At 46.9% G+C, this 25344-nt stretch overlaps 2 protein-coding genes across 5 annotated transcripts in view; one reads left to right on the top strand and one right to left on the bottom strand.

Moving 5' to 3' along the window:
- Nucleotides 1-292: 292 nt before the first annotated feature.
- On the bottom strand, nt 293-18659 carry LOC115171779 (dnaJ homolog subfamily A member 3, mitochondrial). Of its 4 annotated transcripts, none has more exons than XM_029728909.1 (11): nt 18425-18659; nt 17619-17761; nt 17430-17513; nt 16950-17162; nt 16539-16691; nt 16311-16458; nt 7183-7376; nt 6966-7081; nt 6096-6193; nt 5801-5930; nt 293-2083 (listed from the first exon to the last, which is right to left on the bottom strand). In XM_029728909.1, exons 1-10 carry the CDS (start codon nt 18630-18632, stop codon nt 5815-5817), a joined length of 1473 nt encoding a protein of 490 aa, XP_029584769.1. In that variant the 5' UTR covers nt 18633-18659; the 3' UTR covers nt 293-2083; nt 5801-5814. The 4 variants fall into 4 exon arrangements, with proteins under 4 accessions (XP_029584769.1, XP_029584770.1, XP_029584772.1 ...); XM_029728910.1 differs by having other exon boundaries at nt 17619-17755; XM_029728911.1 differs by lacking the exon at nt 293-2083 and adding an exon at nt 2339-2392 and having other exon boundaries at nt 5878-5930; nt 18425-18658.
- A 74-nt stretch (nt 18660-18733) lies between these two features.
- Nucleotides 18734-25344, top strand: part of LOC115170504 (coronin-7-like) — a 90778-nt gene continuing 84167 nt past the window's right edge. The window contains exons 1-3 of the mRNA XM_029726719.1: nt 18734-19138; nt 22560-22656; nt 23084-23164. Coding sequence (XP_029582579.1) covers nt 19079-19138; nt 22560-22656; nt 23084-23164 — 238 coding nt within the window. The 5' untranslated portion in view covers nt 18734-19078. The remainder of the gene's footprint in view (nt 19139-22559; nt 22657-23083; nt 23165-25344) is intronic.

Below are 25344 nucleotides of genomic sequence, written 5' to 3'. Positions count from 1 at the left end.
TCTACTGCATCTTGCCTCTGCCGTTCTGTACCACCATATTTTTCATTTTTATGTACATATTCTTCATTCCTTTACACTTGTGTATAAGGTAGTTGTGCAATTGTTAGGTTAGATTACTGCATTGTCAGAACTAGAAGCACAAGCATTTCGCTACATTCGCATTAACGTCTGCATGTGACAAATAAAATGTGATTTGAAGTATTAGACCAGGGTCATTGGCCCGTTCTACAGTAGTTTAGTATTTCTGCTCTCTGTGTGTTCACATCTGGCAGCAATAAGACATTAACATCAATTCATTTAGATTTCACTTTTATTATAGATATGTTATTTATTTCTCTAACATGACACATTGGTACAGTTTCAATATCAACAGCTGTGTATTTACAAATATAACGAGGCAGAATGGAGGTACATGAAAGTGTGCAGCTTTGAATTCTCAGAATCATCGAGAGAGAGAAGGGGTTGTAGAGGAGCAGACTTGGAGGGCAGAGGGTCAGCCACATCTGATCCAACTGGTTCAGTCATGCCTGTCTTGGATGACTGGGTTCTCAGACCCAAATCCATCTCCACACACATTACACACTTTTTATGTAACAGAAAAAGTCTATCAGCCAGACAACTTCCTCTTTATCTCACCTTAGCTGTTTGACAGTACTAATGCTGTTATTTGGTTGGTACAACTCGTTGCAGTGGCTAGCTACATAGGAAGCATAGAGACAGAGTTAACTTTACAGAACAAACTTACACTTTTTTTTAAATCAGGAGGATCTCAACCAAAACAAAGTTCCTTATTGCAGCAGAGGCCTTTTAAATAAAATATAGATTTTCTATGCTTTACTATTCTTATACACTAAGTGTACAAAATATTAGGAATACCTGTTCTTTCCATTACAGACTGACCAGGTGAAAGCTATGATCCCTTATTAATGACACTTAAATCCACTCCAATCAGTGTAAATTTAAGGGGAGGAGACAGGTTAAAGAAGGATTTTTAAGCCTCGAGGCAATTGAGACATGGATTGTGTATGTGTGCCATTCAGAGGGTGAATGGGCAAGACAAAAGATGTAAGTGCCTTTGAACAGGGTATGATAGTAGGTACCAGGTGCATCAGTTTGAGTGTCAAAAACTGCAGTGTTGCTGGGTTTTTCACACAACAGTTGTGTGTATCGAGAACGGTCCACCACCCAAAGGACATCTAGCCAACTTGACACAACTGTGGGAAGCATTGGAGGCAACATGGGCCAGCATCCCTGTGGAATGCATGACACATTGCAGAGTCTATTCCCTGATGAATTTAGGATGTTCTGAGGGAAAAAGGGGGTGCAACTCAATATTAGGGAGGTGTCCCTAATGTTTTGTATATCCATGGGTTTTTTGGCCATCACTGGCAACAGTGCATTCCTCAAAGACAGCAGACAGACCATACTTTATGAGTGACTGTTTGACTGCGCTGCTATCACACGGTTAGGAATCTGATGGACAGGAACATTTTGGAAAATCTATGGAATACCCTGTTAAAGTTGCCGCCCCATCCGCTTTACTTCCGGATCACGTACCCTAATCTTTTGAACATGCGGTCATTTAAGATGTATAATTATATTTGTGGATGAAATTACTTCTGCCCGATGCCTTTTATGATATGTTTGCGCTTGAAGACCATTGCGCAACAGTTTTGCACATTGAACACCATCCAAAAAACGACAAGCCTAAGGGGCAGTCACTTCCTGGTACTTCCAGAGCGTACTTCCTCTTGGATTTGGGTTTTAGGCAGTAGGAATGAGTTAGACTCAAACAGAATGTGGTCCTGTTTCAGTCCGTTGTCATCCACTGCTAGGGAACTGATCAAGGATGAAAGGAGATCTGTGAAAGTAGATCTGTGAAAGTAGATCTGTGAAGGTAGATCTGTGAAGGTAGATCTGGGGTAACCAGTGTTGTCGAGTGCCAGAGTAGGATACAGTAGACATCATCCCTCCAACACTCCCCCACCCCATCCCCATATCTGGTCTCTCCTTGTGGCTGTCTTCTTAGGGCATCCTCTCTCTACCCTCGGACACTCGCCTCAGTTCCCAGTGGACCTTTTACCTTTCAGTAGAAAAAGAGAAACACAATTACTGCATGTGTTTTCAAAACCAGCATATGACAAACTGCTGTCCCTCCACCCATTGAAAGTGACAGCAAAACATTGATTTGACTTGGGATGTCTTTTCTAGTAATTATATTTCTATGGTTAAACAATCGTGTATGCATGTACACTACATGACCAAAAGTATGTACTCCTGCTCGTCGAAAAATCTCATTCCAAAATCATGGGCATTTAAAAAAAATATATTATTTCACCTTTATTTAACCAGGTAGGCAAGTTGAGAACAAGTTGTCATTTACAACAGTGACCTGGCCAAGATAAAGCAAAGCAGTGTGACACAGACAACAACACAGAGTTACACATGGAGTAAACAAACAAGCCAATAACACAATAAACAAGTTAATGATACAGTTGAAAAAAGAAAGTCTATATACAGTGTGTGCAAAAGGCATGAGGAGGTAGGCAATAAATAGGCCATAGGAGCAAATAATGACAACTTAGCAGATTAACACTGGATTGATAAATGAGCATATGAAGATGTGCAAGTAGAGATACTGGTGTGCAAAAAGAGCAGAAAAGTGCAAAATAAAAACAGTAAGGGGATGAGGTAGGTTGATAGGGTGGGCAATGTACAGATGGGCTATGTACAGCTGCAGTGATCGGTTAGCTGCTCAGATAGCTGATGTTTAAAGTTGGTGAGGGAAATAAAAAAAAGTCTCCAACTTGTGCGATTTTTGCAATTCCTTCCAGTTACTGGCAGCAGAGAACTGGAATGAAAGGCGGCCAAATGAGGTGTTGGCTTTAGGAATGATCAGTGAGATAAACCTGCTGGAACATGTGCTACGGGTGAGTGTTGTTATCGTGACCAGTGAGCTGAGATAAGGCGGAGCTTTACCTAGCAAAGACTTATAGATGACCTGGAGCCAGTGGGTCTGGCGACGAATATGTCGCGAGGGCCAGCCAACGAGAGCATACAGGTCGCAGTGGTGGGTGGTATAAGGTGATTTGGTAACAAAACGGATGGCACTGTGATAGACTGCATCCAGTTTGCTGAGTAGAGTGTTGGAGGCTATTTTGTAAATGACATCGCCGAACTCGAGGATCGGTAGGATAGTCAGTTTTACTAGGGTAAGTTTGGCGGCGTGAGTGAAGGAGGCTTTGTTGTGAAATAGAAAGCCGATTCTAGATTTGATTTTGGATTGGAGATGTTTAATATGAGTCTGGAAGGAGAGTTTACAGTCTAGCCAAACACCTAGGTATTTGTAGTGGTCCACATATTCTAGGTCGGAACCGTCCAGGGTGGTGGGTGCGGGCAGCGAACGGTTGAAAAGCATGCATTTGGTTTTACTAGTGTTTAAGAGCAGTTGGAGGCCACGGAAGGAGTGTTGTATGGCATTGAAGCTCATTTGGAGGTTAGTTAGCACAGTGTCCAAGAAAGGGCCAGAAGTATACAGAATGGTGTCGTCTGCGTAGAGGTGGATCAGGGAATCGCCCGCAGCAAGAGCGACATCATTGATATATACAGAGAAAAGAGTCGGCCCGAGAATTGAACCCTGTGGTACCCCCATAGAGACTGCCAGAGGTCCGGACAACATGCCCTCCGATTTGACACAAAGAACTCTGTCTGCAAAGTAGTTGGTGAACCAGGTGAGGCAGTCGTTAGAAAAACCAAGGCTATTGAGTCTGCCGATGAGAATACGGTGATTGACAGAGTCGAAAGCCTTGGCCAGGTCGATGAAGACGGCTGCACAGTACTGTCTTTTATCGATTAATATGGAGATGGTCTCCCCTTTGCTGCTATTACAGCCTCCACTCATCTGGGAAGGCTTTCCATTCGATTTTGGAACATTTATGCGGGGACTTCTGTCTTCTGATCCCTCCTGTCTCAGCCTCCAGTATTTATGCTGCAGTAGTTTATGTGCCGGGGGGCTAGGGTCAGTCTGTTTCATCTGGAGTATTCTCTTGTCTTATCCGGTGTCCTGTGTGAATTTAAATATGCTCTCTCTAATTCTCTCTCTCTTTCTTTCTCTCGGAGGACCTGAGCCCTAGGACCATGCCTCGGGACTACCTGGCATGATGACTCCTTGCTGTCCCCAGTCCACCTGGCCATGCTGCTGCTCCAGTTTCAACTGTTCTGCCTGCGGCTACGGAACCCTGACCTGTTCACCGGACGTGCTTGTTGCACCCTCGACAACTACAATGATTATTATTATTTGACCATGCTGGTCATTTACGAACATTTTAACATCTTGACCATGTTCTGTTATAATATCCACCCGGCACAGCCAGAAGAGGACTGGCCACCCCTCATAGCCTGGTTTCTCTCTAGGTTTCTTCCTAGGTTTTTGGCCTTTCTAGGGAGTTTTTCCTAGGGAGTTTTTCCTAGCCACCATGCCTCTTTCACATGCATTGCTTGCTGTTTGGGGTTTTAGGCTGGGTTTCTGTACAGCACTTTGAGATTTCAGCTGATATACGAAGGGCTATATAAATAAATTTGATTTGATTTGACTTGCTTCCTTTCAGCCATAAGAGCATTAGTGAAGTCGGGTACTGGATGTTGTTGGGCGATTAGGCCAGGCTCGCAGTCAGCTTTCCAATTCATCCCAAAGGTGTTCGATGGAGTTGGGGTCAGGGCTCTGTGCAGACCAGTCAAGGATCTTCCACACCAATCTCAACAAACCATTTCTGTATGGACCTCGCTTTGTGCACAGGGGCATTGTCATGCTGAAACAGGAAAGGGCCTTCCCCAAACTGTTGCCACAAAGTTGGAAGCACAGAATGGTCTAGAATGTCATTGTATGCTGTACAATTAACATTTTTCTTCACTGAAACTTAGGGGTCTAGCCTGAACCATCAAAAACAGCGCCAGACCATAATTCCTACTCCACCCGACTTTACAGTTAGCACTATGCATTTGGGTAGGGAGCGTTCTCCTGGCATCCGCCAAATCCAGATTCGTCCATTGGACTGCCAGATGGTGAAGTGCGATTCATCACTCCAGAGAACGCGTTTCCACTGCGCCAGAGTCCAATGGCGGCCATGGAATTGCACATGGTGATCTTAGGCTTGTGTGCGGCTGCTCGGCCATGGAAACCCATTTCATGAAGCTCCTGATGAACAGTTCTTGTGCTGACGTTGCTTCTAGAGGCAGTTTGGAACTCAGTAGTGAGTGTTGCAACCGAGGACAGACGAGCTTGTGTGGCCTAGCACTTCGCGGCTGAGTCGTTGTTGCTCCTCGACGTTTCCACTTCACAATAACAGCACTTACAGTTGACCGGGGCAGCTCTAGCAGAGCAGAAATTTTACGAACTGACTAGTTGGAAATGTGGTATCCTATGACAGTGCCACTTTGAAAGTCCCTGAGCTCTTCAGTAAGGGCTTTCTACTGCCAATGTTTGTCTATGAAGATTGCATGGCTGTGTGCTCGATTCTATACACCTGTCAGTGACGGGTGTGTCTGAAATAGCCGAATCAACTAATTTGAAGGTGAGTCCACATACTTTTTTATGCATGTATAGTATATGTATGCATGCATCTTTATAGAGATGACAGCCACAAACCAGCTGACTGAAAATGGTGTGCCATGAACCAGTGTGTTCCAGAAACAGTTTATCCCACATATGCATGTGCACAAGTGGCAAAGGAGACATCATGACTAGAGTGTCCTACCTGGTTTGTGACTGTCAGACGAAGACATCATGACTAGAGTGTCCTACCTGGTTTGTGACTGTCAGGTGGAGCTAAACAATTGTTTTAACTTGGTGAAGCCCTGCTCCTGCTTGCTCTCTCCTACCTCCTCTTGCCTGTCCTGCCCTGCCTCAGACTGTTTACCACTGCTGCCCCCACCTGGTCAGAAACATGTACTGCGTGAGCCAAGATTTTACTAATAAAAGCATTATCAGCTTTCATGAGCAGAGCTGGGACCTCAACTAATTGTAAACCATATGAAGGGGAGCAGGTAAGTGTGCAGTCAGTGTGTAGGAACCTAGTGCAGAAACAGTGTGTCACTACCTGCAGTGGTGCTTGTGACACCATTGACTGTCCCCTCCACTTCAGTCTCATCCTCTGCGTAGCTCATGAGCAGAGCTTTCTGTCTGTCTGTCAGGATCCTGCCCACACACACACACACACACACACACACACACACACACACACACGGAGACCGTGAGGAATGAGCATCTAACATTTGTCAGTAACTTACTACAGAGCTGGTATCTGAAGGTGTATTGTGAGTAGCTTACTACAGAGCTGGTATCTGAAGGTGTATTGTGAGTAGCTTACTACAGAGCTGGTATCTGAAGGTGTATTGTGAGTAGCTTACTACAGAGCTGGTATGTGAAGGTGTATTGTGAGTAGCTTACTACAGAGCTGGTATGTGAAGGTGTATTGTGAGTAGCTTACTACAGAGCTGGTATGTGAAGGTGTATTGTGAGTAGCTTACTACAGAGCTGGTATGTGAAGGTGTATTGTGAGTAGCTTACTACAGAGCTGGTATGTGAAGGTGTATTGTGAGTAGCTTACTACAGAGCTGGTATCTGAAGGTGTATTGTGAGTAGCTTACTACAAAGCTGGTATCTGAAGGTGTATTGTGAGTAGCTTACTACAGAGCTGGTATCTGAAGGTGTATTGTGAGTAGCTTACTACAGAGCTGGTATGTGAAGGTGTATTGTGAGTAGCTTACTACAGAGCTGGTATGTGAAGGTGTATTGTGAGTAGCTTACTACAGAGATGGTATGTGAAGGTGTATTGTGAGTAGCTTACTACAGAGCTGGTATCTGAAGGTGTATTGTGAGTAGCTTACTACAGAGCTGGTATCTGAAGGTGTATTGTGAGTAGCTTACTACAGAGCTGGTATCTGAAGGTGTATTGTCAGTAGCTTACTTGGGGACTCGGACTTTGACGTGGACGTAGTGATCTCCGTAACCATAGCCACTGATCCGTGCGATGCCCTTCCCAGAGAGGAGGATCCTCTGGTCTGTCTGGATCCCAGCAGGGATCTACAAGAGGATCCACCAATCACAGTTAGTTACTGGCCATCGATCCATCACTCTTATGTTTGTAGGTGTCACAGAAAGGTTGGTCTGTCCGTGTGTCTCACCGAGAGGTTGACTGTCTCGTAGAGGCCCTGTGCCCGGGCCGTGCCCCCCAGTACAGCCTGAGCCACAGAGATCAGCACGTCAGAGTGGATGTCTGCTCCGTCCCGTCTGAACACTGGGCTCTTCTGGACCCGGAACGTGATGAACACCTCCTTCTTCCCCACAGGCATCCTGACCGTCTGACCGTCCTCAACACCTGCAAAGAGACAACACAGCCAGTTAACCTGGGTGAGCACTACACAACTTTCAAATCCTAACATCGCTGAGCCTCTCACATTAAACGACTGTCTCCCCTGTAGTTTTGTCTTGCCAACGTAGTGGTGCACAGTACAGGGTCACACACACACCACGATGTGGCTCAGTACAGGGTCACTCACACTACACGACGTGGCTCAGTACAGGGTCACACACACACACACACTACACGACGTGGCTCAGTACAGGGTCACACACACACTACACGACGTGGCTCAGTACAGGGTCACACACACACTACACGATGTGGCTCAGTACAGGGTCACACACACACTACACGATGTGGCTCAGTACAGGGTCACACACACACACTACACGATGTGGCTCAGTACAGGGTCACACACACACTACACGATGTGGCTCAGTACAGGGTCACACACACACTACACGATGTGGCTCAGTACAGGGTCACACTCACTACACGATGTGGCTCAGTACAGGGTCACACACACACTACACGATGTGGCTCAGTACAGGGTCACACACACACTACACGATGTGGCTCAGTACAGGGTCACACACACACTACACGATGTGGCACAGTACAGGGTCACACACACACTACACGATGTGGCACAGTACAGGGTCACACACGCTACACGATGTGGCTCAGTACAGGGTCACACGCTACACGATGTGGCTCAGTACAGGGTCACACTCACTACACGATGTGGCTCAGTACAGGGTCACACACACACACACACACACTACACAATGTGGCTCAATACAGGGTCACACACACTACACGATGTGGCTCAGTACAGGGTCACACACACACACACACACACTACACAATGTGGCTCAATACAGGGTCACACACACTACACGATGTGGCTCAGTACAGGGTCACACGCTACACGATGTGGCTCAGTACAGGGTCACACTCACTACACGATGTGGCTCAGTACAGGGTCACACACACACTACACGATGTGGCACAGTACAGGGTCACACACACACTACACGATGTGGCACAGTACAGGGTCACACACACACACTACACAATGTGGCTCAGTACAGGGTCACACACACTACACGATGTGGCTCAGTACAGGGTCACACACACACAACTACACAATGTGGCTCAGTACAGGGTCACACACACACCACGATGTGGCTCAGTACAGGGTCACACACACACCACGATGTGGCTCAGTACAGGGTCACACACACACCACGATGTGGCTCAGTACAGGGTCACACACACACCACGATGTGGCTCAGTACAGGGTCACACACACCACGATGTGGCTCAGTGCAGGGTCACACACACACACTACACGATGTGGCTCAGTGCAGGGTCACACACACACTACACGATGTGGCTCAGTGCAGGGTCACACACACACTACACGATGTGACTCAGTGCAGGGTCACACACACACTACACGATGTGGCTCAGTGCAGGGTCACACACACACTACACGATGTGGCTCAGTACAGGGTCACACACACTACACGATGTGGCTCAGTACAGGGTCACACACACTACACGATGTGGCTCAGTACAGGGTCACACACACACTACACGATGTGGCTCAGTACAGGGTCACACACACACACACTACACGATGTGGCTCAGTACAGGGTCACACACACACACTACACGATGTGGCTCAGTACAGGGTCACACACACACACACTACACGATGTGGCTCAGTACAGGGTCACACACACTACACGATGTGGCTCAGTACAGGGTCACACACTACACGATGTGGCACAGTACAGGGTCACACACACTACACGATGTGGCTCAGTACAGGGTCTCACACACACTACACGATGTGGCACAGTACAGGGTCACACACACTACACGATGTGGCACAGTACAGGGTCACACACACTACACGATGTGGCACAGTACAGGGTCACACACACACTACACGATGTGGCACAGTACAGGGTCACACACACTACACGATGTGGCACAGTACAGGGTCTCACACACACTACACGATGTGGCACAGTACAGGGTCACACACACTACACGATGTGGCACAGTACAGGGTCACTCACACTACACAATGTGGCTCAGTACAGGGTCACTCACACTACACGACGTGGCTCAGTACAGGGTCACACACACACACACACTACACGACGTGGCTCAGTACAGGGTCACACACACACTACACGATGTGGCTCAGTACAGGGTCACACACACACTACACGATGTGGCTCAGTACAGGGTCACACACACACACTACACGATGTGGCTCAGTACAGGGTCACACACACACTACACGATGTGGCTCAGTACAGGGTCACACACACACTACACGATGTGGCTCAGTACAGGGTCACACACACACTACACGATGTGGCTCAGTACAGGGTCACACTCACTACACGATGTGGCTCAGTACAGGGTCACACACACACTACACGATGTGGCTCAGTACAGGGTCACACACACACTACACGATGTGGCTCAGTACAGGGTCACACACACACTACACGATGTGGCACAGTACAGGGTCACACACACACTACACGATGTGGCACAGTACAGGGTCACACACGCTACACGATGTGGCTCAGTACAGGGTCACACGCTACACGATGTGGCTCAGTACAGGGTCACACTCACTACACGATGTGGCTCAGTACAGGGTCACACACACACACACACACACACACACTACACAATGTGGCTCAATACAGGGTCACACACACTACACGATGTGGCTCAGTACAGGGTCACACTCACTACACGATGTGGCTCAGTACAGGGTCACACACACTACACGATGTGGCTCAGTACAGGGTCACACACACACCACGATGTGGCTCAGTACAGGGTCACACACACACCACGATGTGGCTCAGTACAGGGTCACACACACACCACGATGTGGCTCAGTACAGGGTCACACACACACCACGATGTGGCTCAGTACAGGGTCACACACACACCACGATGTGGCTCAGTACAGGGTCACACACACCACGATGTGGCTCAGTGCAGGGTCACACACACACACTACACGATGTGGCTCAGTGCAGGGTCACACACACACTACACGATGTGGCTCAGTGCAGGGTCACACACACACACTACACGATGTGACTCAGTGCAGGGTCACACACACACTACACGATGTGGCTCAGTGCAGGGTCACACACACACTACACGATGTGGCTCAGTACAGGGTCACACACACTACACGATGTGGCTCAGTACAGGGTCACACACACTACACGATGTGGCTCAGTACAGGGTCACACACACACTACACGATGTGGCTCAGTACAGGGTCACACACACACACTACACGATGTGGCTCAGTACAGGGTCACACACACACACTACACGATGTGGCTCAGTACAGGGTCACACACACACACTACACGATGTGGCTCAGTACAGGGTCACACACACTACACGATGTGGCACAGTACAGGGTCACACACACTACACGATGTGGCACAGTACAGGGTCACACACACACTACACGATGTGGCACAGTACAGGGTCACACACACACTACACGATGTGGCACAGTACAGGGTCACACACACTACACGATGTGGCACAGTACAGGGTCTCACACACACTACACGATGTGGCACAGTACAGGGTCACACACACTACACGATGTGGCTCAGTACAGGGTCACACGCTACACGATGTGGCTCAGTACAGGGTCACACTCACTACACGATGTGGCTCAGTACAGGGTCACACTCACTACACGATGTGGCTCAGTACAGGGTCACACACACTACACGATGTGGCTCAGTACAGGGTCACACTCACTACACGATGTGGCTCAGTACAGGGTCACACACACACACACACAACTACACAATGTGGCTCAGTACAGGGTCACACACACACCACGATGTGGCTCAGTACAGGGTCACACACACACCACGATGTGGCTCAGTACAGGGTCACACACACACCACGATGTGGCTCAGTACAGGGTCACACACACACCACGATGTGGCTCAGTACAGGGTCACACACACCACGATGTGGCTCAGTGCAGGGTCACACACACACACTACACGATGTGGCTCAGTGCAGGGTCACACACACACTACACGATGTGGCTCAGTGCAGGGTCACACACACACACTACACGATGTGACTCAGTGCAGGGTCACACACACACTACACGATGTGGCTCAGTGCAGGGTCACACACACACGATGTGGCTCAGTACAGGGTCACACACACTACACGATGTGGCTCAGTACAGGGTCACACACACTACACGATGTGGCTCAGTACAGGGTCACACACACACTACACGATGTGGCTCAGTACAGGGTCACACACACACACTACACGATGTGGCTCAGTACAGGGTCACACACACACACTACACGATGTGGCTCAGTACAGGGTCACACACACACACTACACGATGTGGCTCAGTACAGGGTCACACACACTACACGATGTGGCACAGTACAGGGTCACACACACTACACGATGTGGCACAGTACAGGGTCACACACACACTACACGATGTGGCACAGTACAGGGTCACACACACACACTACACGATGTGGCACAGTACAGGGTCACACACACTACACGATGTGGCACAGTACAGGGTCTCACACACACTACACGATGTGGCACAGTACAGGGTCACACACACTACACGATGTGGCTCAGTACAGGGTCACACACACTACACGATGTGGCACAGTACAGGGTCACACACACTACACGATGTGGCACAGTACAGGGTCACACACACACACTACACGATGTGGCACAGTACAGGGTCACACACACACACTACACGATGTGGCACAGTACAGGGTCACACACACACACTACACGATGTGGCACAGTACAGGGTCACACACACTACACGATGTGGCACAGTACAGGGTCACACACACTACACGATGTGGCTCAGTACAGGGTCACACACACTACACGATGTGGCTCAGTACAGGGTCACACACACTACACGATGTGGCTCAGTACAGGGTCACACACACTACACGATGTGGCTCAGTACAGGGTCACACACACACTACACGATGTGGCTCAGTACAGGGTCACACACACACTACACGATGTGGCTCAGTACAGGGTCACACACACACTACACGATGTGGCACAGTACAGGGTCACACACACACTACACGATGTGGCTCAGTACAGGGTCACACACACTACACGATGTGGCTCAGTACAGGGTCACACACACTACACGATGTGGCACAGTACAGGGTCACACACACTACACGATGTGGCACAGTACAGGGTCACACACACTACACGATGTGGCACAGTACAGGGTCACACACACTACACGATGTGGCTCAGTACAGGGTCACACACACTACACGATGTGGCTCAGTACAGGGTCACACACACTACACGATGTGGCACAGTACAGGGTCACACACACTACACGATGTGGCACAGTACAGGGTCACACACACTACACGATGTGGCACAGTACAGGGTCACACACACTACACGATGTGGCTCAGTACAGGGTCACACACACTACACGATGTGGCACAGTACAGGGTCACACACACTACACGATGTGGCACAGTACAGGGTCACACACACTACACGATGTGGCTCAGTACAGGGTCACACACACTACACGATGTGGCACAGTACAGGGTCACACACACTACACGATGTGGCTCAGTACAGGGTCACACACACTACACGATGTGGCTCAGTACAGGGTCACACACACACTACACGATGTGGCACAGTACAGGGTCACACACACTACACGATGTGGCACAGTACAGGGTCACACACACTACACGATGTGGCACAGTACAGGGTCACACACACACTACACGATGTGGCTCAGTACAGGGTCACACACACTACACGATGTGGCTCAGTACAGGGTCACACACACTACACGATGTGGCACAGTACAGGGTCACACACTACACGATGTGGCTCAGTACAGGGTCACACACACTACACGATGTGGCTCAGTACAGGGTCACACACACTACACGATGTGGCACAGTACAGGGTCACACACACTACACGATGTGGCACAGTACAGGGTCACACACACTACACGATGTGGCACAGTACAGGGTCACACACACTACACGATGTGGCTCAGTACAGGGTCACACACACTACACGATGTGGCTCAGTACAGGGTCACACACACACACTACACGATGTGGCACAGTACAGGGTCACACACACTACACGATGTGGCTCAGTACAGGGTCACACACACTACACGATGTGGCTCAGTACAGGGTCACACACACACTACACGATGTGGCACAGTACAGGGTCACACACACTACACGATGTGGCTCAGTACAGGGTCACACACACTACACGATGTGGCTCAGTACAGGGTCACACACACTACACGATGTGGCACAGTACAGGGTCACACACACTACACGATGTGGCACAGTACAGGGTCACACACACTACACGATGTGGCTCAGTACAGGGTCACACACACTACACGATGTGGCTCAGTACAGGGTCACACACACACTACACGATGTGGCACAGTACAGGGTCACACACACTACACGATGTGGCTCAGTACAGGGTCACACACACTACACGATGTGGCTCAGTACAGGGTCACACACACACTACACGATGTGGCACAGTACAGGGTCACACACACTACACGATGTGGCTCAGTACAGGGTCACACACACACTACACGATGTGGCACAGTACAGGGTCACACACACTACACGATTCTTCACTTGGTCGTAAGGATTCTCCATACAGACACGCTGTCTCATGAAAACAATGATGCAATTAGATTGTTAACGTAGCTAGAACAAATCAGCCTCAAACGTTTTCAGTCAGGTATTTCAACTAGGTGTGAATGTCTAACGATTTGACACTTTGGCTTTGGTTAAAGGCAAGTACAAACACATAGTATTAGTAGTAGTAGTTCGTAGTAGTAGTTATCGCTCCTGCTGGAGAGTACACATTCTGGGTGACACCATCATCTCCCTGGCTTCTTCTATGGAGACCTCTCATTGGCTGTTGATGATCACCGTTCTCAAAACTTGTCGTTGTACATCTCACACTAGAAGAACATTGCAGATTTTGTGCCGATAAAATCAAACAGGTTTGAAAATATCAGGATGTCTGGGACGCTCAAAGACGAGATCAGTAGTCCTCAGATTACATCTCTGACCCGCTCACATTAAACCCGCTCACATGAATTAAACCCGCTCACATGAATTAAACCCGCTCACATGAATTAAACCCGCTCACATGAATTAAACCCGCTCACATTAAACCCGCTCATGTTTTATAGACGTTTCAAACATAGGAACTGCTTCATCCAGCATTATAGAGTTTTATAAACGTTTCAAACAGTTTATAAGAGCATTATGGGGTGGCAGGTAGCCTAGTGGTTAGAGCTTTGGGCCAGTAACAGAAAGTTTACTGGATCGAATCCCCAAGCTGACAAGGTAAAAATCTGTCATTCTGATAGCCTCGCTACAGTTATTTTTTACTGTTGTTTTATTTCTTTACTTACCTATTGTTCACCTAATACCTTTTTGCACTATTGGTTAGAGCCTGTAAGTAAGCATTTCACTGTAAGGTCTACACCTGTTGTATTCGGCGCACGTGACAAAAAAACTTTGATTTGATTTGTTAACCCCCACTGTTCCCCGGTAAGCCGTCATTGTAAATAAGAATTTGTTCTTAATGTTCTTAACTGACATGCCTAGTTAAATAAAGGCTGAATAAAAAAAATGATCAGTGATCTTAATGAGAAAAGGAAGAGATTCAGGATGAGAAGGCTGTCCTGGGTCTCTCTGTGTGCGCATTAGAAAATGCATACTATGTTTAGATCAAATATTGTTTTGAAAGATTCCAGATAAGACTGGGTAGGTATAGGAGTGAGTGACAGTCAGTGTGTGGGGGTGTCTCACCTGCAGATAAGACTGGGTAGGTATAGGAGTGAGTGACAGTCAGTGTGTGGGGGTGTCTCACCTGCAGATAAGACTGGGTAGGTATAGGAGTGAGTGACAGTCAGTGTGTGGGGGTGTCTCACCTGCAGATAAGACTGGGTAGGTATAGGAGTGAGTGACAGTCAGTGTGTGGGGGTGTCTCACCTGCAGATAAGACTGGGTAGGTATAGGAGTGAGTGACAGTCAGTGTGTGGGGGTGTCTCACCTGCAGATAAGACTGGGTAGGTATAGGAGTGAGTGACAGTCAGTGTGTGGGGGTGTCTCACCTGCAGATAAGACTGGGTAGGTATAGGAGTGAGTGACAGTCAGTGTGTGGGGGTGTCTCACCTGCAGATAAGACTGGGTAGGTATAGGAGTGAGTGACAGTCAGTGTGTGGGGGTGTCTCACCTGCAGATAAGACTGGGTAGGTATAGGAGTGAGTGACAGTCAGTGTGTGGGGGTGTCTCACCTGCAGATAAGACTGGGTAGGTATAGGAGTGAGTGACAGTCAGTGTGTGGGGGTGTCTCACCTGCAGATAAGACTGGGTAGGTATAGGAGTGAGTGACAGTCAGTGTGTGGGGGTGTCTCACCTGCAGATAAGACTGGGTAGGTATAGGAGTGAGTGACAGTCAGTGTGTGGGGGTGTCTCACCTGCAGATAAGACTGGGTAGGTATAGGAGTGAGTGACAGTCAGTGTGTGGGGGTGTCTCACCTGCAGATAAGACTGGGTAGGTATAGGAGTGAGTGACAGTCAGTGTGTGGGGGTGTCTCACCTGCAGATAAGACTGGGTAGGTATAGGAGTGAGTGACAGTCAGTGTGTGGGGGTGTCTCACCTGCAGATAAGACTGGGTAGGTATAGGAGTGAGTGACAGTCAGTGTGTGGGGGTGTCTCACCTGCAGATAAGACTGGGTAGGTATAGGAGTGAGTGACAGTCAGTGTGTGGGGGTGTCTCACCAGCTGGGACAGGCACCATTACTGTCTTTTTCTGTCTGGTCTGTCCGGTCCCGTGACAGGAGTTACATGGGGTGGAGATCACAGTGCCTTTCCCATTACACCGACGGCATGTCGACCGCATCACAAAGGGGCCCGTGTTCACCGTCTCCTGTACACGGCAAAACACACAAGCACGTGAGACAAGCACGTGAGACATGAACACGTCACGCCACACATCATGTCACCTACCATGCCAGAGCCGTTGCAGTAGTGGCAGTGCACAACCTTGGTGCCAGGCTCGCTCCCTTTGCCATCACATCGCTGGCAGCTGGCCTCAGTGCTGAACGACATCTCTTTGTTGACCCCCTTGGCAGCTTGGGTGAACGTCAGCTCCATGATAAACTGGGAGGAAAGGAGGGACAAGAGATTCATATGGGATGTCTTTAACAAAAAGTTTACACTCCTAAAAAAGTAATTGCTTCCTGGCATGGTCACTCAATATGACCTCACTGAACATTGACATGAATGAGCAGTCAAAACTTCTGTTTGTGCTGTATAGCCAACTCATATGGTGGTTGTCATGCACAGACAGCACAAACAGATCTGGGATTAGGCTAGTCGTAACCCCTTGGTTCTAAAAGCAGTATGGCAACTACATACCTCCTGGGGCTGATCAAATACGGCATTGAAGTTGCCGAAGCCACGGCTTCCGGAGAACTCCCCAAAGATCTTGCGGAACAGTTCCTCTGGGTCCACGCTGTTGGCCTGTCCGCTCCAGTACTGCTGGTGTCCACCACCGCCCGCCTGGCTGGCGTCGAACCCTGCCACCCCGTACGTGTCATACTGCTTCCTCTTCACCTCGTCACTCAGCACCTGAGGGAGGACAAAGCAGGAAGTAAGATGCACAGTCCTCCAATAAGACCAGGCAGTTCCTTCATAGAGTCAAGTGGTTCTGATGTTTCGTTTACTTGATTAACAGACACTTTCTTCAAGAGTGACATCAAATAGTACCAATTAACCTGATAGGAAAGTAACTAACTAGTGATTCCACATCAGCTACACAAGTCACAGAAATATTGCTATCCCTTTAATCTCATTTTAGTTTCTTAAAAGGGGAAGCCTGAAGAAGGTCAGCCAAACCTCATAAGCTTCAGCCAGCTGAGCAAATTTCTCCTTGGCCTTAGGGTCTTCCTTGTTGGTGTCAGGGTGATACTTCTTAGCCATCTGAAGAGGGACAACAACAAAAAGTCTCTTTCAACAACTGTGGTGAGTGGTGACGGCTAAGGATCAATACAGCAAGTCAACACTACACAGAATGTGATCACACACCTGGTAATACGCTTTCTTGATCTCTTTCTGGGTGGCAGTGCGTGGTAACTCCAGCACCGCGTAGAAGTCCTGTTTGTTGGAGGCTGGGGCACTTGTGTGGAAGGACAGTGTGCAGATGACATGGGGAGATGTAACACCTGGAACTACCAAGAAAGGGCATGTGAGTAGATTACACCTGGCAACATGACTGTGGATTATTATTATTGTCCTTCTGTAGTTATCTATTTTCAAGGTAGTTACAGGCCTGTACACTCACAATTCATCTATAACACTGAGCAGGGCTCTATCGATGTATCTGAGGACTCAATCAAATACATAAAGTTAGCTGCTGTCTGTGATGATCAACTCTGGAGCCAATAAGTTTCTAGCAAACGCCAGTTGGCATATATAGCTAATCAGGGATCATGCAGATACAGCTGGTTCAACGCAGTGTTTGACTGTAGAGTTCAGTAGCTATTCCTGACAGTCCGTTCAAGATCATCAGTGCGGTGACCTGACATGACTTTCCATGCAATGGCTATGGAGCTGCAGGCTAGCTACAGTACCAAACACCCACAGCAATTTGAATGCGTACAAACTAACTACTAGCTAGTTAGCTAGCTATGGAATTACATCCCTCTTCCATGGCATATCATCATCCATGAGCTTAAGCTAGTCTGTCTTTCAGTTGTATCGTTAGGAATGTTACCGTGGCGTCAAACTTTTTTTTGCAGACTGTGAGTTGTGTCCAAAAAGGTGCATGGAAACGAGAAACGCTAGCATCAAGCTAGCCTAGCTTGCTAGTTAGGCCGTCTCTGTGCACCCACCTGACAGCCCTCTCAATGTCAACGCATTCCCCGTGCCCCCACGCATTGCATTGCTTTCCGGCCAGATTTTCTGTGCTCCAAAAGTCGACAGACTTCTTGAGCCTCCATGAGAAGAAGGGGCCAGAGCACAAGAAGCACGACGGTGACCGGAGGACACAGCAACTGTTATCCAACGTGTGGAGCAGCGAGCCGCTGAGGACGCCATCATCACTCTACTGCTGTTACTCAGCGGGGACTGCGCATGTGCAGGTAAAGTGGTGTCACGGACATGCGCAGAACAGTTGACTGTCAATACATCTATTTTTGTTATAAGATGTTCGCAAGCTAACTTTCACTCTGTTGAAACATCTGTACTTGAGAAACTGTGGAAGAGTATTTAAACAGTTGTATCCCATGTAGTCCGCTTCTTACTCACGGCAATTACGATTAAACGTTTCAAAACAGAAACATTTGTATTTTCCGGTGGTCAATCATCATTGATGAAACTAAACAGGGGTCTGAGTCGATCGTCGATAGAATCGCTCACACAGCGAGTTGTGACAGTGCTGAACTGTCATCTGAAAAGGAGTGTGCTGCTGAGTGCTCGCGCTGTTCAGACAGTACCAACAAGACAGAGATACCCGGAAGGCACGAAAGTTAATTTAGGTCACTAGAATGAATCGTTTCAAGACCTCCAAATTCAAAAACACCACCCCGAAGATCGCCAAGAAAGATGTAAGTAATGAGCGTTGCAAGAAAGCCTGGCCAGCATTGGTTCTTAGCAACGGTGAAGAAGACGGAATGGAGTTGTGTTTTGGGGAACGTCTGAAAATGTTTGGAGGAAATTGAACTTCCTACAGATCTGCAGAAGGCTGCTGCATCGCAAGAGTGTGTTGGTAGAGAATAGTCTACGAAAACCAAGTGTAAACCGCGAAGGCTGCTAACGTTACAGTGTTAACCATGTGGTTATTGTTATCTAACTAGCTTTCAGCAGTCTATGCAAATTCCACGTTTTAAATTGACAGCGGTTCGTATTGGTCAGGATTGTCAGATGTTACAAATGGGCTGTGATGCCCATCATCACTGAATAGCCACATTGTTTCGAATGTATCCGAATTCCTGCTCTCATTGTAACCGGTCATCATTCTACAATGTAGCAGCAATGCTCAGATCTGAGTTCTAAAGTGCACTGTACATACAGTGCGTATCCCTACGCCATTTAACAAAGCTCCTCTCTGTCAACCAATAGGCTGTGAGTAAGATACACAGTGGCGGTGTAATGCCGTCAGTCCTGGTGATAGATACCTGGGAGTGCCTCGTTACACACGTTCTGCTGTGCACCAATTTACACAGACAGCCATCACTACTCCTCGTGTGGACGATTATGTAACCCCCCCACTGCTGTCTTGTGTTGACTGGCTGAGACAGTGGAACTGTCTGACATTCTTTATATTAAGTGGATGATTTAGGTATTGTGGAGAATGTCATTGTACAACCTGGTAGATCCTGATGCGAGTTGATCTCTGGACTTGCTGTAGCTTAGCCCCTTGATAAAGAAAATAGTTGTGTCTTGAAGACTTCTCATGATGCCAGCCAGCCACCTCGTACATGCTGTCAGATATAGGCTACCACCAATACAGCCCTTATGAATACAGCCCTTGGGTATTTCCTATATGCAACGTGCATGATGACCAACATTGGTTAGGCCTACAGTGTAAACTACAGTACACTGCTGCACGGTCGAGCAATAGCTGAAGTTCACAACTGGTTTGGCATTGATGAGAGTTAAGTTCCCTTTTTATAATAGGCCTAAGTCATGAGTGACCCCTCTCTGGCCAAAATAAAGCTTTAAATGGGTGCTCTTATAAACCGGTTATGAAACATACCATTACTTGGATGCTTATTCTCCATGTAGCAAGCCTCTACACAGTCTCACAGTGTGAGTGAGTTCCAGCTGCAGAGTGGATCTCTGATCCTGTTACGAGGACTGCCTCAGAAAAGCAACACTCAAAGCACCATCTCAAATGTTAGGAGGGAGAGGGAGAACTCCAAGGAGTGAGTGAGTGAGAATGGGCACCTTGTTCTCTTTATGCCTGGCTGCCTGTGGGGCAGTAACGTGTGTTTCCTGAGACAGAGAAACTAGCTGTTTTGCTGGGCAGTCAGACACTGTCTGGGCTGCTAAGTGCTCTCTACCTTCCCTGCCGGAGCCCGTGACAGTGTTCAGGCCTATTGTCTGACATGGTTAGCCCATAACGGTTTTGGCAGAAGTGTTTTCAAACACACGGTGGTCCTGCCTCTGCTCTGTTGTTGGTGTTGTGAAAGGAGGTTTTAGAATACGCATCGCAGGGAGTCGCTCCCACTTCCTTAACATTCTGCTGATTCAACATATATGGCAGAGGATGTGTGTGTGTAACAACATGCCCTCTGATACCCTCCTCCTTATTATGACCGTTAGTCTGAATATTCCTTATTATGACAGTTAGTCTGAATCTTGGAAGTTTGGAGAATTAAAAAAACCAAAAAAACATTTATTTCACCTTTATTTAACCAGGTAGGCTAGTTGAGAACAAGTTCTCACTTACAACTGCCACCTGGCCAAGATAAAGCAAAGCAGTGTGACACAAACAACAACACAGAGTTACACATGGAATAAACAAACATACAGTCAATAATACAGTAGAAAAAAATCTATATACAGTGTGTGCAAATGAGGTAGGATAAGAGAGGTAAGTAATTACAATATACCAATTAAACACTGGAGTGATTGATGTGCAGAAGATGAATGTGCAAGTAGAGATACTGGGGTGCAAAGGAGCAAAATAAATAAATACAGTATGGGGATGAGGTAGTTGGATGGGCTATATTACAGATGGGCTATGTACAGCTGCTGCTTAAAGTTAGTGAGGGAGATATGAGTCTCCAGCTTCAGTGAGTTTTGCAGTTCGTTCCAGTCATTGGCAGCAGAGAATTAGAAGGAAAGGCGGCCAAAGGAGGAATTGGCTTTGGGGGTGACCAGTGAGATATACCTGCTGGAGCGCGTGCTACGAGTGGGTGCTGCTATGGTGACCAGTGAGCTGAGATAAGGCGAGTCTTTACCTAGCAGAGACTTGTAGATGACCTGGAGCCAGTGGGTTTGGCGACAAGTATGAAGCGAGGGCCAGCCAACGAGAGCGTACAGATCGCAATGATGGGTAGTATATGGGGCTTTGGTGACAAAACGGATGGCACTGTGATAGACTACATCCAGTTTGCTGAGTAGAGTGTTGGAGGCTATTTCGTAAATGACCTCGCCAAAGTCAAGGATCGGTAGGATGGTCAGTTTTACGAGGGTATGTTTGGCAGCATGAGTGAAGGATGCTTTGTTGTGAAGTAGGAAGCTGATTCTAGATTTAATTTTGGATTGGAGATGCTTAATGTGAGTCTGGAAGGAGACTTTAGTCTAACCAGACACTTAGGTATTTGTAGTTGTCCACATATTCTAAGTCAGAACCGTCCAGAGTAGTGATGCTGGACGGGTGGGCAGGTGCAGGCAGCGATCGGTTGAAGAGCATGCATTTAGTTTTACTTGTATTTAAGAGCAGTTGGAGGCCATGGAAGGAGAGTTCTATGGCATTGAAGCTCGTCTGGAGGTTAGTTAACAGTGTCCAAAGAAGGGCCAGAAGTATACAGAATGGTGTTGTCTGCGTGGAGGTGGATCAGAGATTCACCAGCAGCAGGAGAGAAACAGTGTGTGTGTGTGCCTCTGCATTTAAGTTATCCACAGTTTATTTTGGGATGACTATGAACGGCATTGCACTTCAGCAGTGTGTATCTAAAAGAGTGTGAGCTGCTATTGTCTTGTGTGGACTTGTCAAGGGAACACTTAGGATCCCACTCAGTTGGATAGATGTGCATTTAAGTGAACAGACAATATCTGAAACATTCTAATGGTTTTCTCGTCAAGTATAACAACAATTCTGTTCGTCCCTACTCTATTATATTAGCATAGGTCAGAAATAGCCTACCCATAATGACCGTTAGAGAGTGTCCTCTTTTAGGCCACAGCGATCACCTTTGTTTTATCTGATGGCCAGTTCCCTAAGTCATCTTCCTAATGATAGCTCCACTGTTCCACCACACCTACCCCTAATGCACTGTGAATTTCTCCTGTGTCCAGGGCTGGATCAGTAATGTCCGGGCAGGATCCTTCACCTCTCAGGGGAACCACATCAAATCCAGCACCAGGCTTGTGGCCTTCAACACTGACCAGGCCGGTAAGGATAAGACTGAGTCAGGACAACTATAGGGCCGACCAGAACCACACTGTGCTTTCTTTTCAAAATGTCCGTTCCTGCATGATTCCAGCAACTATGGTGGATGTGGTATACTTTTGGCCCTATAGTGTGATTCAGGCAACAGTGGTATGCGGTTGGGGTTCAACTAAGAATATTCTGTCTGGTCTCTGTTATGAGGAGTCATGCTGTCTGTCTCTGGTATATTTACCTGTCTGTTTCTCTGGTATATTTACCTGTCTGTTTCTCTGGTATATTTACCTGTCTGTTGAAGTGTGTGTGAGCAGGTATTGCCATCACAGAGCAGATATCTCCATCTGTTTTGTTTGAGCAGGCCATATCAGTATGAAAGAGAGACTGTATAGATCACACTGTCTGTGTCTCTTGTGTGTGTCTTAATTGTCACCAGGTGGAGGAATGCTCGGCCTCACTTCTGTGGAACCAGGGTCTGATGGCAGGTGGACAGTGACTGTGATCCCATGTCATGCTGGTAAGATCCCTCTATCCACTTTTCATCCACTTTTCATTCATTTCTCCTGAGTGGCGCAGCAGTCTAAGGGTCTGCCTCTCAGTGCAAGAGGCATCACTGTAGACCCTGGTTAGATCCCAGGCTATAGCACAACTTGCCGTGATGGGGAGTCCCATAAGGCGGCGCACAATTTGCCCAGCGTCTGGGTTAGTGGAGGGTTTGGCCGGGGTAGACCGTCATTGTAAAATCCCGTCTTCACAAGCGCCAGACACTATCCACTCATCACAACTCTCTAATTTCTCTCGCTGTTGTTTTACATTTCTTAAAGCTGCAATATGTAACATTTTGGGCGACCTAAACAATAAACAAATTCATATAGATCTATCATTCGCATTGAAAGGAAGTATAAGAAGTAGATCTGTTCTATGTGTGCTATTTCTATGCTTCACGTTAAGTTTTGTTTTCGTCTTTTGCTTCAAACAGCTGGAAATACAATATTTTTAGTTATGTAAAGTATGTTTCACAGCGGTTTAGATGGTACAATGACTCTGTACACTACACTTGTTTGTTTTGTCACATGAACTGCAATTAAGTGAACTATTAGAATTTTAGCAACCAGGAAATGGTGGAGCAATTTCTGCATCGTGCATCTTTAATGTTTCATATTCTTACCATGAGTACGTTTTACATAGTACAATCCCAGATAAATGATTGTGCTGTCTGTCTGTCTTGCCAACTGCTATGGTCATTGTCACGGCTACCGAGCAAAGGACTTAGCTAGCCAGTACAACCAGATCTGGTTTCTAACGTGGTTTCTAACGTGAGAGACCAGGGTCCAGATGTTTCAACCTTTTTCTAACTCACTCCCTTTTGTCTGCTTTTTTAATAAGACCAGTTTCTTAAAGGCCCAGTGCAGTACAACATGTGATTTCCTGTGTTTTATATATATTTCCACACTAGGAGGTTGGAATAATACTCTGAAATTGTGAAAATTATTATAATGCTCTTTTAGTGTAAGAGCTGTTTGGAAAGACCAGCTGAAATTTCAACCTGTTTTGGTGGGATGGAATTTTGGCCTGCCTGGTGACATTATCAGGCAGTAAGTTTGTTAATTTACCAATAATAAAGAGGGTTCCTAACCTCTCTGCCAATAACAGTTAGTTTTCCCCTCTCCACTCAGACCACTCCCAGACAGTCCCAGCAAAATTCTTCCTTGAGAAATTGCTCTTTGTTAACCTCTAGAGGACCCCTTCCCGCTCTGATCCCGCTAACAGGATTTATTGACAAGATACCATGGCGGGAAATTCAAAACTGCAAGAATCGAATCATTTCAATTTCTCAAACAATCAACTATTTTTCACCATTTGAAAGATAAACATCTCCTAAATCCAACCACATTGTCCGATTTCAAAGAGGCTTTACGGCGAAAGCATAAAGTTAGGTTATGTTAGGAGAGTACATTGAAAATAGCTGTGTGTAATGTTTTGTCAATTCAAAGACAGGCGTCACCAAAAGCAGAAAACCAGCTAAAATTATGCACTAACCTTTGACAATCTTCATCAGATGACACTCCTAGGACATTATGTTATACAATACATGCATTTTTTGTTCTATCAAGTTCATATTTATATCCAAAAACAGCATTTTACAGTGGCGGTGAAATTCAGAATTTGTTTTCCCTCAAATGCTACCGGTGAATCAGCATTACAATTTACAAAATTACTATTCCAAAACATTGGTAAATTATAATATTGTCATTCAAAGAATTATAGATTAACATTTCGTAAATGCTACCTGCATTGCCAGATTTCAAAATAACTTTACTGGGAAATCACACTTTGAAATAAATGGGGTGCTATGCTAAGAACAATAGGCTAGGATATACAGGTTAGCACCATCTTGGAACCATCTAATATCAATAATACTATTGTAAATAATCCCTTACCTTTGATTATCTTCATCAGAAGGCACTTCCAGGTATCCCAGGTCCACAACAAATGTGGTTTCTTTCGACAAAGTTCATAATTTATGTCCAAATAACTCCAAGTTGTTCCATGTTGTTAGCGCGTTCAGTAGGCTCCTCAAAATGTAGGGCGGGGGAGGGAAAAGTCACCACGAAAAGTTACAAAAAAATCTATTTACGTTTGTTCAAACATGTCAAACGTTGTTTAGCATCAATCTTTAGGGCCATTTTTAACGTG

This window comes from Salmo trutta, chromosome 32 (genome assembly GCF_901001165.1).
Source record: "Salmo trutta chromosome 32, fSalTru1.1, whole genome shotgun sequence".
NCBI classification, from domain to species: Eukaryota; Metazoa; Chordata; class Actinopteri; order Salmoniformes; family Salmonidae; genus Salmo; species Salmo trutta.
This window is presented reverse-complemented; position numbering and strand designations above follow the sequence as displayed.

What these genes read in the sequence shown, in the direction of transcription:
- LOC115171779 (XM_029728909.1), bottom strand. Translation starts at nt 18,632, where the DNA reads ATGATGGCGTCCTCAGCGGCTCGCTGCTCCACACGTTGGATAACAGTT. An exon ending in TCAAGAAAGCGTATTACCAG is followed by an intron (nt 17,514 to 17,618) that starts GTGTGTGATCAC and finishes GTCCCTCTTCAG; the next exon opens with ATGGCTAAGAAGTATCACCC. An exon ending in TGTCACAAGCACCACTGCAG is followed by an intron (nt 5,931 to 6,095) that starts GTAGTGACACAC and finishes GTTTCTGACCAG; the next exon opens with GTGGGGGCAGCAGTGGTAAA.